Consider the following 14834-nt stretch of genomic DNA (forward strand, 5'->3'; position numbering starts at 1 on the left):
ATGAAGGTAATACTACTCTATAGAGTATATAGGCTGCAGTATAGCATAGATAGAGAATATTATAGATCCAAGATGAGAGCGTCTGCAACTTCAGCACCACGGACAGCAGCACGGATTCATCAATATACAGCCGTTCAGCTACTGATATTCCAGAGTCATGCTCAGGGCCATAGATTTATTTAACTTGCACAAACCTCAGTCAGATAATGGATCAATGAGTCAGGCAGACCAGACTAACATTCAGCTAAACAGCCCCTCTGCCTCTGCACTCTCATGCATGGATGCAATTTGGAAATTTGCAAACAAGGGGGATGGCATCCCCCCTCAAATGCCTGCTGCCTCTAAGTACCCAAAGTTGGATCTCTGTATTAAAATTGATTTTGTGATTTTGATGTTAAGGATAAAAACGCTGCCGTGAGTGATGCCGATCACATACGAACTGAAACTGTAATAGACTTAATCAGCAGTTTGAGATGATATATCTACAGCGTGAGAGATGCAAACGGCACAGTCAGCTGTTAAATATTCACAGTCTGTGTCAGATTCTTCCCTCCGAAGCTCCACGCCCGTCTCTTCGTTCGTCATCCCTGCAGGACAGAGAAGATGAAAGCGAGGGAAAAGCAAGAAGAGGAGCTGGAATAAAACTTTCTAAAGTTGCACCTTCTCTCACAAGTGATTGAAGCTCTTCAAAACCCGTCACCTTGTGAAAGTCTCATTGCTGATTTATGTGCGCGTGTGTGTTTATTCTGCAGATGATCGCCCGAGGTAAAAACGCATCAGATCTCTTCCCCGCTGTGGTGAAAAATGTGGCCTGTAAAAACATTGAGGTTTGTATTGAACCCACTGTAATATCTGCTCCTTTTCCTCAGTTTGTTTGGATTTATGTGCTGAAAAAGTTGCTTTCTGCATGAAGGTTTCGGTGTTTTCCTTGCTTGTAACTTATGCATGATCTTATCACGTTTAAAAGCCCCGCGGGGGTTTTGCCTTTATCTCACCTGAACAAAATTGCAATTTTCCTCTGCTCTTTTTAAGGTTTTTATCACTGTGCTTTATCTCTTCACTTCAGATTTATCTCAGTGAAAATAATTGAACTAATCTACATAATTTGGATTAAATCTCTTTTTTTCACCGGCCTGTTTCCCTCTCACCGCTCCTCCCCGCAGGTGAAGAAGCTGGTCTATGTTTACTTGGTGCGCTATGCCGAGGAGCAGCAGGATCTTGCTCTGCTCTCCATTTCCACCTTTCAGCGAGGGTTGAAGGTACAGCAGTTTTCCCCAACTTTTCCTCTAGAGCCACCTTGAGCTGGACCATTTTCTGATTTTCAGTCTAATATTTTGAAGATTGCTATGAAATTTGCCAAAGATTTTCAAGATCCCCAGACGTTAAATTCTAATAACTTGATCTCTTAACTTCTCATTTAGCACCATCACCAGGTCAGAATTGCTAATTAGCAAATGTTAGCATGCTAACAGGCTAAACTAAGATTATGACTACGGTAAACATTACACTTATTTAACAGCAGCATGTTGTTACTGTGAGGATGTTAGCATGCTGACATTAGCTGTGGCTGAGAACAGCCTCACATTGCTGCAGACTCACATGTGTGAATGTCAGCCAGCCGTCTGAACCTTGTCGAACAAGAAGCAGAAATGTTGCTCATGAAGCTGTTGCTCTGTACCTTTGCAGGATCCGAACCAGCTGATCAGAGCCAGCGCTCTGCGAGTCCTCTCCAGCATCCGGGTCACGATCATCGTCCCCATAATGATGCTGGCCATCAAAGAGGCTGCTTCTGATATGTCTCCATACGTCAGGAAGACAGCTGCTCATGCAATTCCTAAACTCTACAGGTGACCTCCTGAGACTTTCCAGTGCTTTTTCTCTTACTTCTTATTCCTATTTATTGGAAAATGCCTTTGAAATATATATATTACTCCTTGACCACAGGCCTTTATAACATTGATTTAAAGAGGCATAAATAATTAATTTATAAGCTAGAAATCTGTTTTTGAGAACTTATCATTCACTTTTTAGCCTGTCAGGCAGTCCTGATCCCCGCTCTGAGAACCACCAGCCTAAAATCAAGTGTTATTATGACTTACTGTCATAGTGAAATGAAAGCCCTTCATGGCAGTAAAAGGAAATCCATTGCCACTCTGCAGGAAAATCCATTTGTTTTATACTCCGGAGTGGAATTTTTTAAGAACAAACTCTGTCTCCAACATTTCTTGTTTCATGATTTATTCGTCTCTGCTCTCAGTTTGGATCCAGAACAGAAGGACCAGCTGATTGAAGTCATAGAGAAACTCCTCGCTGACAAAACCACGGTGGGTTTTTGCGCCAGATTTCTTTTTTCTTTTTTTTTTCAACAAATGCAAATACAAGTTTAAAAAACACAGAGTGTGCAAAACATCAGAACCAGCGTCTGTGCACAGCACCAGATTGCATTCAGTGCCTCAGTCGTTTCAAGGCTCATCATTTGTTTAACCATTCTCCCTCTTCACCTTGCAGTTTTTGCATAAGCTGTTGTAATTTCTAACCAAAGTATAGAAAAGCAGAAACAGACTGTAGAACCCAGTCATTATTAACAGGCTTCTTGTTCAGTTTAAGATGTAATTTTAGAGTGCATGCATGGCAGCTAGCATGTACTCTCCTGACATAATGAAGAACAGCATCCTAACACCTGCTGTGTGATTGAAAATGTGCTGCAGTTGGTGGCAGGAAGCGTCGTCATGGCTTTTGAGGAGGTGTGTCCCGAACGCATCGACCTGATCCACAAGAACTACAGGAAGCTGTGTAACCTCCTGATCGACGTGGAGGAGTGGGGGCAGGTCGTCATCATCAACATGCTGACCCGCTACGCCCGGACCCAGTTCCTCAACCCAAACATCAATGTGAGTAAGAAACCAGACAGATAAAATGACAGAAAATGATGAAAAATGCTCGTCACAACCTCTTTGAGCGCATTGTGATGCGTTCAGTTTGCTTCTTTTGTCCGACCAACAATCCAAAAACTGAAAATATTTAATTCACAGTGAAAAAATAACACAGACAACCAGAAAATCCTCACATTTCTGAAGATGGAACGAATACTTTTTTAACTGGATCATCAAAATTGTTGCTTTTTGTGACGATTCGCTCATCAGTGAATCAATCAGTGAATCATTCCAGCACCACAAGCAACTGTAGTTTTAACACTTGCTTTGCAGTTGGCCACTACTTGCACAGCTATGTTTACTATATCTGTCCCACAGTTTTACTCCAAGTGTTTCTTACAATGTCTGGTATACAGTGACTTTTACAACATAAAAGACCATAAAGTGCAATTGTTTCATTCATTTTTTATGTTCCAGAAGTCCATGAAAACTAATAAAACTCTACAAATTGGAGAAACATTCAGTCATTATTTTCCTCTTTCAACGTTGCCAACTTGGTCATTTTTTTAATGAGTTCTCCAGACCCACCTGTCGACTTATTTTCTCCTAAGTGACTCTCAGCAAATTGAGCCATTTTTCTTGCTGCGTTGGACATTGTTATTGTGGTAATTTGCAATGCATGTGGTGACAAATTGCTACAGCCATTTTGCACTACCTATCTGCCTAACACGAGGAGGTCTAATGATAATGCTTCTCATACACAGTGTTCCTGCTTTTTAACAAATATATTCAAGAGCAAATTACCATCTGGTGACTCCTGGAGGCTTTTTAAGCAGCCAGTAAGGGTTTTGCATGCAAGAGAGATCGCTTGCTTGGTTTGTTGGTCCCTCAGTGCACTATTTAACCCCTGCCGTCTCTGCAGGAGTCTCTGCTGGAGGAAGGAGGCGGTGTGGACAAGACCTTCTACGGTTCAGATGGAGACGAGGACGAGGACGATGAGGAGAAAGAAAAGAAGGCCGAGGCTCCTGCCATGGCCAAGAGGAAGCCGTACGTGATGGATCCAGACCACCGGCTGCTGCTGAGGAACACCAAGCCGCTCCTGCAGAGCCGCAACGCAGCTGTGAGACCCCTGCACTGCTGAACAACACACACATCAGTATAATGCAGCACAGCCTATTAAGTCAGGTTTGGAGTCAGTTGCCATGGTAGAGAGAGTAATCATTATTCCACACCGAGCAGCAGGTTGGCTTCGTGAGCCGTTGAAGTCTTGTTAACAAGTGTCCGTCCACCTGAAGTGTCCCCGAGCAAGACCCTTAATCAGAGCTGACCTCTGAAGTGAGGACAAGTGATAACTTCATGAAGGAAATTAATAAATCATCACCCTACAATAGCGCTGCTGTGGTCACCTTGGTAGGCCTGTTAGATGTTACAAAATTCCCTCATCACACATTATTCTGCTTTGTACTGCTGTAATCAAGCTGGTTCAAGATTAACCCTGTTCCTCAGGCGACGGATGTGCCTCCTTATCTCACATGTAGCTCATGCAGCTAATTGTTTTGCACCTATGAAGTAATTAATAAATGTCTCCTTTTTGCTCTGGTGTCTTTAAATAGTTCAATTGTTGTGGGCCTGTTTGAAGCTCTTATTTGGCCCATTGTTCTCTAATGAATGCCTGTGTTAAAAAATGACACTTAGCACTTCTTAGCAGGGGGCTGGAAGTAAAAATCTACCACTACACATACCACTTCAGTCAGGTATGATGCAATCTGGCACCTTGTCGCTGCAGTAAGATGCAGAAGTAAGATGATGAGCGTGGTCACAGCGTTACAGATTTGGTTCAGTCTGAGAGAGTCGCAGCAGGCAGCTCTAAAAACCCAGCGTGCACTGCCTGCTCTGCACCAAACAGAAGACAGGTGAATTTAGCAGCTAGCTTAGCAACTACCTGCCGAACATAGTGAACATACTGTAGCATTTCACAGGTAAGAGTCAGATATTTCCCTCAGGGGTTGGTGGAGACCAAAAACAGAGCTAAAAGCGAGTGAATGCTGGACTTACATCGTTTGGCCAGAAACATGATTATTGTGCAGCCAAACAACATCAGTTAATGCAGCTTTAACTTTTGTGCAATATGCCGAGTGAGTTGCTTAAAAGACCCAAAAAAACAAAAGCCTTCCTCCTGAATGACTCATTGCCAAAGTCATTTCTTGGAATAAATTTTGATCTTCTCACTTTTAGCTGAGAGCTGTAAAAAGAGAGCAAAACAGTGTTTGCTTTAGCTCTTTCATGCATATTCAACACACTGGCAGTGGGCAACAAATCCAGCACATTGCATATCTACGCACAGCAGTGGAAGGCAGCGGCGCATTGGAGACGGGCTGCTGCTTTGGAAATGAATACGTTTTCAGTGGAGAACAAAGTGTGGAAAACAAAACCCAGAGGGACAGTATAGTGCATTAAACTGTCTTTTACTGTGTTTTATATTATGAGATTGTATCACCGATGCTGATTTGCCCCACCCTCTGTTTTCTCATTCCAGGTGGTGATGGCTGTGGCTCAGCTGTATTTCCACCTTGCTCCAAAAGCAGAGGTGGGGGTGATCGCCAAAGCCCTGGTCCGTCTCCTGAGGAGCCACAGGTGAACTTTACAGTCTGTAATTTGAAATAAATTGTCTTTTCAAATTGCTGTACCGTAGATTTTGGCAGCAGCGTAGTCCAAAATGAATCGCAGTGTAGTCAAGCCAGTTGCATGATCCATCTCACATCTTTATTGTGGCTGAGAATGGAGAATAATGAGAACTAATGAGTCTCACTTGATAAAGGAAGAAACAAGTCGAGGTGCCAAAAAAAATAAAAAATGAAAACACACAGCTGAATGTGAGAGGAGAAAGCCATAATGACCATGAAGCTCAGTATGGCCAAAAAAAGGAAAAAGACAAGTGAGGGTAGTAAAATAAATCTCTGTAGCCCTGAAGCAGGAAGTGAAATTAAACAGGGAGCTCAGTGAGAGCGAGGTAAACATGAAAGCATAAACCATGAGGAGTGATGATGGCACATAGGTGGCCTCTTGGCTGTAAGTCCTGCAGTCTGTCAGCTTCTTATTGAACAAGTGCTCTTGTGGCTCAGGGTGTGCTGTAATGGGATCATCACTCAGCAGCGAACCAAACAGCAGCATCTCTCTCTGGACGTTTGTCAGAAGTCCACCGTGCTGTACGATGTGTTTCCTTAGACTGAATTATTTGTATGGAGTCGGTGGAGTTTCAGCTCTCATTGCAACCACATCAGATTACAAGCTTTAAGGATAATAAGGATTTCTGTTTTACCAGAGAGCTTCTCAAGTTTTTTATTGGTCTCTTTTATGTACTAGACCATCTACAAACAAATGCAGAGGTACACAGACGTTACTACAATTTAAAGCTACGTTTTATTAGACTAAACAAGCCAGAAAAAGTCTGAAGTTTTTTGCTGTTTTTGTCTCAGGAAACTCTGTAGCCACTGTATTTATGCTGCATTCATGCAATTTCTGCAGAATAGAAAAAAGGATGCATTAGGAAACAGTCTTTTCCTAATTTCCTAAGAGCTGTGGACGTCCAGTATGAGTAGAAGTAGGACAGGAAAGGAAAGGACAGGATGGTGGATTGACACTTCGTTGAATCCATCTGTTTCTTCATCAGTCTGTCCTCTCTGTCTCCTCCTCCAGTGAAGTCCAGTACGTTGTTCTTCAGAATGTGGCAACAATGACGATTAAGAGAAGGGTGAGTTACACCTGCAGGCACTTTGTGTGTGTGGAGCTTGAAAAACATGCTGGTGGAGCTGCAGACTCACTGAGGTTTTGTGTCTTTGTGCTTCACAGGGGATGTTTGAACCGTACCTGAAGAGTTTCTACATCCGCTCCACAGACCCAACCCAGATAAAAGTCCTTAAGGTTCGTCTCTGTTCTGTTCTGTTCGACCCTTTCCTCTAATCTGAACGCCGAACCAATGAGAGACTATTAATTCTCTGAACTCTGGCAGTATCTTGTACGCTGTATCAGCAGCATCTTGTGCCCGTCTTCAATCATTTTTAAACCAACTTACTGTGAGTTATCTCCTTGGAACAAGTGGAGCAAAGACATAATGTCAAGATCTTTTAGAGAGATATTGTGAAAAAAAAAGGTAAAATAATTAAGTTGAACAAGGATGTTGTTATCGTGCTGTGCAGAATCAAATCCCGTGAAGCAGAATATGACAGTCTCAAAGATGTCATCAATGTCAAAAAGTACAGTTTTTAAAGTGAAAATAAATCTGACGCAGGTCTCAGTAAGGAAGCAATGCTGCAGGAAAAAACTGCACAGTAATTATGGTGAAGGGTCCTGTTTTAAACTAAGTCTGTAGACTTAAAAATGATCTTTTCCTTTTTTGTCTTTTGCAGCTGGAGGTCCTCACCAATCTGGCCAATGAGACGAACATCTCCACCATTCTCAGAGAGTTTCAGGTACAGAGCAGGACTTAATTTATGAAGAGTGAATGTTGTCTCCAGTCAGAGCTGCAGTGAGGACTTGCTGTACTGAGTGTCTTTGTTCCCGCAGACATACATTAAAAGCATGGATAAAGACTTTGTGGCTGCCACAATCCAAGCCATCGGCCGCTGCGCTACCAACATCGGGGAGGTGAGGGACACATGTCTGAACGGGCTGGTGCAGCTGCTGTCCAACCGAGACGGTGAGTCCGTTGGTCCTCTAGAGGCTCTTGAAGTGATACAGTATGTACAGAAGAAGGAATACGCTGTTGTGTCGAGCTGTATGGGATCAGTAGGATAATGTGATCAATTCTTTCGCAAATTATAAATGTGAAAAGTAGAAGCAGAGAATTAGAAAATAAAGACACGATAAAGAAACATATAAAAACGCTTAAATTACGAGTGAGAGGAGGAACTGAATTCTTTCAACTAAATCTGGGATGATTAAGCAAAATCAAGGTTCATTAATGATTTCAATGAGCGACTCTTCCTCCTGTGCAACAGAGCTGGTCGTGGCTGAGTCTGTGGTGGTTATTAAGAAGCTGCTGCAGATGCAACCGGAGAAGCACAGCGACATCATAAAGCACATGGCCAAACTAACGGACAACATCCAGGTGAGAGTCTCGACCGTCAGTGAGTTACATCCCTCTCCAGCACCAGCTGAAGGTGTACACACACACAACCAGTTCGTCTCATTTTAATTGTTTTCAGGTGCCGATGGCGAGGGCCAGCATCCTGTGGCTGATTGGGGAATACTGTGAGCATGTGCCTAAGATCGCGCCGGACGTCCTGAGAAAGATGGCCAAGTCGTTCACTAACGAGGAGGACATCGTCAAGCTACAAATCATCAATCTGGCCGCCAAGCTCTATCTCACCAACTCCAAACAGGTGTGAATGGCGTGTTTTTCTACCACTGGCATTGAAAAAAGACTATGAGTAAATAAGTATCGCAGACTGTAGGTATCCTTTGTACTGTCTTCATCCCACATGTCCTTCATATTCCTTCTTCTCGCAGACCAAACTGTTGACGCAGTACGTTCTCAACTTGGCCAAGTACGACCAGAACTACGACATCCGCGATCGGGCGCGCTTCATTCGCCAGCTCATCGTGCCCACCGAGAAGAGTGGAGCACTCAGCAAGTACGCTAAGAAACTGTTCCTCGCCCTCAAACCTGCACCGGTCCTCGAGTCTCCATTTAAAGGTACGTGAGCCCTCTTAAAGTCCTCACAGCTCAGAGAGAATGGAAAGCTAACACAGCCCCACTTTAATTCTTAAGACGACCAAGAAAACTGAAACAAAGATTACTTAAATATGTGCTCCGATGATGATATTTTATTTTCAGTTTAATAAGGGGTTTAATTAAATTTGGTGCTTGGACCATTCATGACATTCACTACCAACTGACTACACTAAATTAAGTGTTAATTTTCCTGTTTCCAGAGGAGGATTATTTCAGAACCAGCATTGTAATAGTGCACAGGTTTTACTGTAAGGAGCCCCTCCTCAGGGGGGCGCTGCAGAGTCGCATGGAGGACACGGAGGGCAGAGATACTGTGTCAGGTGAAAGCGACAGGTGTTCTGAAAACAACAGGAAGTTAGTTATTCTAGTTCGACCCACTTACGTGTCCCACTTAGCTGTGGCTGTGACTCAGAGCTCCAATCAGGCACTTCAGCCGCCCGAATGCTGCAGCTTAGGTCAAACTTGGTGCTCCGTCTCAGAGTCATAACTCAGTCAAATCTGAGCACAGACGCGACACACTTTCCTCAGAATCATCGTGTTTTTAGCTTTTCTTCAGTATCAAAGTAAGCAGTGATTGTCGTTTTCTGGTCATTCTTTTGTACGTTGCAAATAGGAAGTGGTTACAGCTAATTCAGCGTGCTTCTAATGGTGGCAGCTGGCCAAAATGTAGCTGACAGCTAACTCACTGAATCCATGGCAATGCTTAACTTCCTATTTGCAACAGACAAAGCCCCCAAATGGGAACTGCAGTTCCAACATTTAGAGCATGATTATCCGCTTAGTAAAAGAACGTTGTTTTTCTCTTGCAGATCGAGACCACTTCCAGTTGGGTTCATTGTCCCACTTGCTGAATGCCAAGGCCGGCGGCTACCAGGAGTTGCCCGACTGGCCTGAAGCTGCCCCTGACCCCTCCGTGCGCAACGTGGAGGTGAAGGAGTCTGTGCGTGCAGTGGGAACAGTAACATACAGAGACTCCGGGGCCTCCCTGGGCCCCAAAAGTTGGAGGGGAGCGAGGGTTGCTCCTGCCCCAGAGCGGTGCCTCAGAGGGGCTAGACAGAGTCACCGGAGCCTCACATCCCAATATAACATTAACTCCAATATAACATTGATTCCTCTCTCACTGGCCATCTTTCATTCACTTGCAGCTCATTAGCATTAACAGCTCATCTGTAACATGCATCCTTTTTGACCTCCATCTAATTCCAAATGGATGCTGCTGAACTCCTCCCCCCTCCATGGAGGAGAGTGAGTCACAAAGGAGAAAAGAGGATTATAGTGGCTTTTTATAAACTTCTGATTCGCTATGAAACTCCTCGCCCTCTCTGCTGCACTTGCTTCTGTTGGGCAGCAGCTCATTCGCCCCGTCCAGGTGATTTCTCACCAATGTTTGAGCCAATAGCACATGTGATACAGAAGGGAACAGATTTGGCAGCTACAGCCTAAATTTTCTCTACAAATCAGTAGCAGTAAACCACAAAGTAGACTCTGCAAGGGGTTGACCTAAGGGGGTACAGATGCAGCCACAAGTTGATATTATGCATTTTAGCATGCATTACCTGTGATTTTAACCTAATTATGACTCAAATTTTCAATGTGACATACAAGTTAAACTCCAGTGGACTATAGCTGAACGAGCTTCCATTCACCATGAGTGTTTTAAGAGCACACTGACGGTCCTTCTGTCCCCCCTCACCAGATTCCCTCCTCTTCTTCTCCATCCCATCACTCCATGTGCCATCGGTTCGTAGCCAACGATGTGATCTGAACAGACATGGAATCAAAACTTGAGTGCGTCACTTCTCCCTCAAAATCAAGTCTTAACCCATGAAAGCACTTGATTTTAGATTTCAGGAGTGACCTCAAGGCTTGATTTTGTCATCATGTTCGTTAGATATTGTTAATGTCGTGTTTTTTACTCACAGCTCGATGTTCCATACCCGACGTTAACTTGTCATTTACTTGTGATGCTGATTTCAAGATGAGGCCACAGGTGCATTGAGTTTTATTTTGATTTGACTGGTGCTGCACAGACTAGTAAGAGACCAAACCAGGGCTTTAGGACATTTTAGCCTGTTTAATAAGTAAATACGTCGCATTTAATTCACTTGTAATTTCTGCCCTCTAGCCAGAGGTTTGTTTCTTCTGCAAAGCGTTGAAAGAGAGCTGATGCACCACGGTTTAATTTGTGATCTGAGCGACTTTGCAGCTGCGAGCAGGCACTGTTTGCTCCCTGCAGCTGCATTCACAGAACCTCCGACATCTGATCGATTTCCTGACAACTTATTGTAGCTCATTACTGCAACTAGGTTTGCAATGCCATACCCCAATTTCACTCCTCTTATTAGGGTCTGGCAGGGATCAAATTACATTAGCTCATGATGTCATTTTAGGGTCATGCAGCTGATAATTGACATCAACATGAACCCTTTCTGGATGTGACCAGACGACTTTGCTGTGTTTCTGTCTTTGCTTATAGTTTTTTCAACTGGACGAAGCATATCCTCTAAAAAAAAAAATCCTCCCAAATGAAGAAATCTTGGGCCATGCAACTGCAAAATCATGTTAAATTTTAACATGCAGATCTACAGTATGCTTTGAAAAATGGTCTGCAGTCATATCCAGTGTACATGATCTGTAGTTAAAGAGCAAAAATAAGCAAAGAGCACCTTGAAGTAGCAGCTCAGTGCCTCAGAAACCTCAGTGTCCCGCTCATGTTGGGGGTGTCAGGGTCTGTGGATCCTCTGAAGCCTGACCTCTCTGCACATTCTGCATCTCCACAGATAGAGGAAGTCATAACCACCAGTGAGGGGCGGCTCGGCTTGCTGGGAGACTGGCGAGAGGTGCCCCCCCCCCCCTCAGTTTGGGAGTGCGGTGGTGTTTGTTTTGATGACTGCTCTCTCTTTTCTCCTGTCATCTCTCTCTGGTTGCCAGTAACTGATGACGGTCAAGTTGACGAGATAAGATAAATGCGATTTTCCTCCTCGGTGCTGAATCCCTGAATCAGTGCAGATTAACGGAGGATAACTGTGGCAGCCGTCTTTGTCAGAAGTGGAAAGAGATAATTCTTTATCCTCTTTCAAAAATTATGTAGAATTGAAGATGTAGAAGAAGAGTTGATGCTAAAACGTAAAGACGAAGCTGATTCAAGTCAGGAGGGTTAGAAAAGTGAGCTTGTTCTTCACCTTAGAAGCAGCATTTAAAGTCTCAACTCAAGGTCCACTTATTGCCTGTCCCAGAGCTTTTGACATATCCCATGTTCTTCATCATCACGTCAAATTTACTCAGCTGTCAAGGAACATATTCAAATTTTGCATTATATTCTATAATTACACTGTTATTCGGAGCACGTTTTAGGACAAATTTTAACATCTTTAACAGACTTCATCTGTTGATGATGAAGATGAAGAGCATGTAGGGGGCATCCACGAATCATTTGCAGGTCGGCATGAATGGCAGCTTACCGCCATCAGCGTGCAAACGGGTGAATGAGAGGCAGACTGTGGTACAAACGCGACACGGTCGAAAGCCCCAGAACGAGCGAGTAAGCGGACCTTGAGTGGACGTCGTTAGTGGGCCGCCGCCTCCTCCTCCGCACCTGACTGGTCTCTCGTGAAATTTGTGACGCGGTTTGTGAGTGTGTCACAAATGCTGCTGTGTGAGTGATGTGATTTCCCTCTCCTCACTGTGACTCATGCTCGTTCAACATCCTGCTTCGTCACCGATGAAGACATTTCTACTGAATGCATTGTCATGTATTTGCTTGACGTGTCAGTAAGTCGTGAACGTTAATGTTGACTTTTTATTAAGTGTATTTTAAGTATATTTGGTATAATTTAAGTTAAGTTCTAAGTTATATTGGAGTGTTTTGATTCCCTTGAATTTTTAGTAGCCAGATAATTTCCAGATATTGTGGTAAATAAGTACACTGTGATGAAATTTTAGGTAAATCTTTGTCTCTGTGATATGAGAAACTGTTCTCACACGTCTTCTTGTTAGACCCGGAAACCTTCCTGTGCCTGTTTCTCTTGCTTTCCTGACTTTTTTCTAAAACCTTTTCCTTCCTTATCTCACCTCCATCCCAATCTTTTTTCTTTTCTACATTTGCCAGGTTTTTACGCTGCTTGAAAGAGTCACAACATTAACGAGTGTGAGTCAGTTAGCGGCAAAGAGCCCACCTCCTTGAGCCTCAAACCCATAGCGGCAAAACCCAAATGCTTTTTGACACCCCGGCTAACGTAGTTGCTGTCCTGTGCTTAGCTCAGCCAAAGCTACCTGAAACACGGCACCCTCTTCCTCGGTCTCTGCCATTAAAGAAGTGATTCTTTTAGCGGGCCGTGCTGTCCTCTGACACGTCCAGATGCATTAGCAGGCTTGTGGGTTTTAAAAGGGGTTCGGAGATGTCCGCACTCATTAGCTGATGCCTCTGGTTAATGAGTTTGGTCACAGAAGGAGCGAGACATATGAAAGTGTGGGAGGATAGACACCACTCCTCAAAGACATCACTTCTCTTAATGGAACTGCTCCCTGTATTAAAAGATAACCATTTCTGCAACTGGTCATGAAGGCATCACCTGGTGCCATTATCTATCTGTGCAAAAAAAAAAAAAAAGAAACAAAGAACAAAGAAAACCTCCATACGAGCGTTAGCGTCTGTACTGATTTATCTCCTCTGTCAGATCTAAAAGCAGATCTGATGGCTGGCTTCATGTGGCTGCATCGCGCCCGGGCAGAGGCATTCATGGCCATGCTACTCTAATCTGCCCACGTCTCTGCTTCTGTCTGAGGGGTCTGTCGCTGAAGCACAGCTGACGGCTCACTGTTTGAACTCTGCCTCCTCTGCCAGGTGCCCGAATGGACCAAGTGCAGCAGCCGGGAGAAGAGGAAGGAGAAGAAGGTGGAGAAGCCGTTCTACTCTGACTCGGAGGGCGAGTCTGGGCCGACGGAGTCGGCCGACAGCGGTAACTTCAGGGGGCTGCTGGCTGTGTCTGATGAGACACAACCAGGACACATTTAAGGATGAGGCCGCCATTATTCAGTGTTGCTTTTATTGCCAACAAATACTATGAGAGACCGGAAGTTTGTGTATTCAGACCTTCTTTCCTGACTTTCAATGTCAATAACAAAATCCAAATATTGTGGAAAAGTGCAGCTGTAGCACAAACTTGTCTGTCTAATCTCTTTTAGTCTTTTTTGTTTGTGTTTGTGCCTCAGGCGCAACCTGAGAGACAGAAATCTGGGAATAGCAGTGATGCCGGTTAATCTTTTTTATTCTAATGTGCCCCTCAAAAAAAGAGATAATACAAATCTGATCTTCGTCATTGATGACTGTCGAAAAAGTACTTTAATTCTGATACTTGAATTCTATTTAAAGCTTAAATGTCTCACGGTTCGTGTAGAATTGACTTGGTCCCAGCTCTTATGTTCGTGAGTACACGTGTTCAGTATGTGTGTACTACGTGTCACTGGATACGTGTCGTACTGTGCGAGCTGCTACGAGCCGCTCACCCTCTGGACCTTCTCCCCTTCAGAGTCGGACTCTGCCAGCCGCTCGGAAAGCGTCAGCGGCAGCGAGGAGAGCGGGTCGGCATCCGAGAGCGAGGAGAGCGAGGAAGGCTCTGAGTCCGAGGAAGAGGAGGAGGATGAGGAGGAAAAGGACAAGAAGAAGAAAAAGAAAGAAATAAAGAAGCCGGTGCAAGAAAGCGAAAGGTAGCACATGCTCCCGTTCTTTTTTAACTCCTTAATAACTTAATAAATTTAGAATATCTTTACTTTTTAACAAGCTTTCATTTCACACTGTGGTCACTTTATTCTCCTCTGAGAGCCGCAGCCCATTTCACAGATCCAGTATAGTTTGCTCAGTATTTCTGTTAAGCAGCAGTTTGTCTCATCCCTCATCATAATAACTCCGGGGTCCTGATGGGACATCTGAACTTTCTTTTCCAGCGAGCAGAGCAGTGAAGAAGAAGAAGAGAGGAAGCACGAGAGGAAGAGTAAACAACGAAAGAGCGACTCAGAGTCTGAATCTGACGAGGAGGAGGAGAGCGAGTCTGAAAGCAGCCAGTCAGAGTCTGAAGAGGACTCCGAGTCGGAGGCAGAGGTCAAAAAGAAAAAGAAGGTAATGACTAAAAAAACCCTAAAATACACTGCAAAAAGTGACATCTGAGTCAGCTGAAATATCTTCAATCAAGCCAATATATGCTTGTTTTTACCTTCTTTCCAGGCGTTTT

The 14834-nt window shown here is 44.0% G+C and overlaps 1 protein-coding gene across 9 annotated transcripts in view; it reads left to right on the plus strand.

The window, feature by feature from the left end:
- The window catches only part of ap3b2 (adaptor related protein complex 3 subunit beta 2), a 37777-nt gene that overhangs the window by 13283 nt on the left and 9660 nt on the right, over positions 1–14834 (plus strand). For 2 of the 9 annotated variants that reach the window (XM_076732994.1, XM_076732989.1), the window contains exons 3-21: positions 753–827; positions 1164–1259; positions 1687–1847; positions 2258–2324; positions 2709–2891; positions 3796–3993; positions 5410–5507; positions 6570–6624; positions 6723–6794; positions 7280–7342; positions 7437–7569; positions 7871–7980; positions 8078–8254; positions 8382–8568; positions 9417–9547; positions 12716–12754; positions 13451–13565; positions 14136–14313; positions 14551–14722. In XM_076732994.1, the coding sequence (XP_076589109.1) occupies positions 753–827; positions 1164–1259; positions 1687–1847; positions 2258–2324; positions 2709–2891; positions 3796–3993; positions 5410–5507; positions 6570–6624; positions 6723–6794; positions 7280–7342; positions 7437–7569; positions 7871–7980; positions 8078–8254; positions 8382–8568; positions 9417–9547; positions 12716–12754; positions 13451–13565; positions 14136–14313; positions 14551–14722 (2310 nt within the window). The remainder of the gene's footprint in view (positions 1–752; positions 828–1163; positions 1260–1686; positions 1848–2257; positions 2325–2708; positions 2892–3795; positions 3994–5409; positions 5508–6569; positions 6625–6722; positions 6795–7279; positions 7343–7436; positions 7570–7870; positions 7981–8077; positions 8255–8381; positions 8569–9416; positions 9548–12715; positions 12755–13450; positions 13566–14135; positions 14314–14550; positions 14723–14834) is intronic. The other 7 variants (XM_076732995.1, XM_076732991.1, XM_076732996.1 and 4 more) reach the window with 4 other exon arrangements.

The sequence above is a fragment of the Chaetodon auriga genome, chromosome 6 (assembly GCF_051107435.1).
Source record: "Chaetodon auriga isolate fChaAug3 chromosome 6, fChaAug3.hap1, whole genome shotgun sequence".
NCBI lineage: Eukaryota > Metazoa > Chordata > Actinopteri > Chaetodontiformes > Chaetodontidae > Chaetodon > Chaetodon auriga.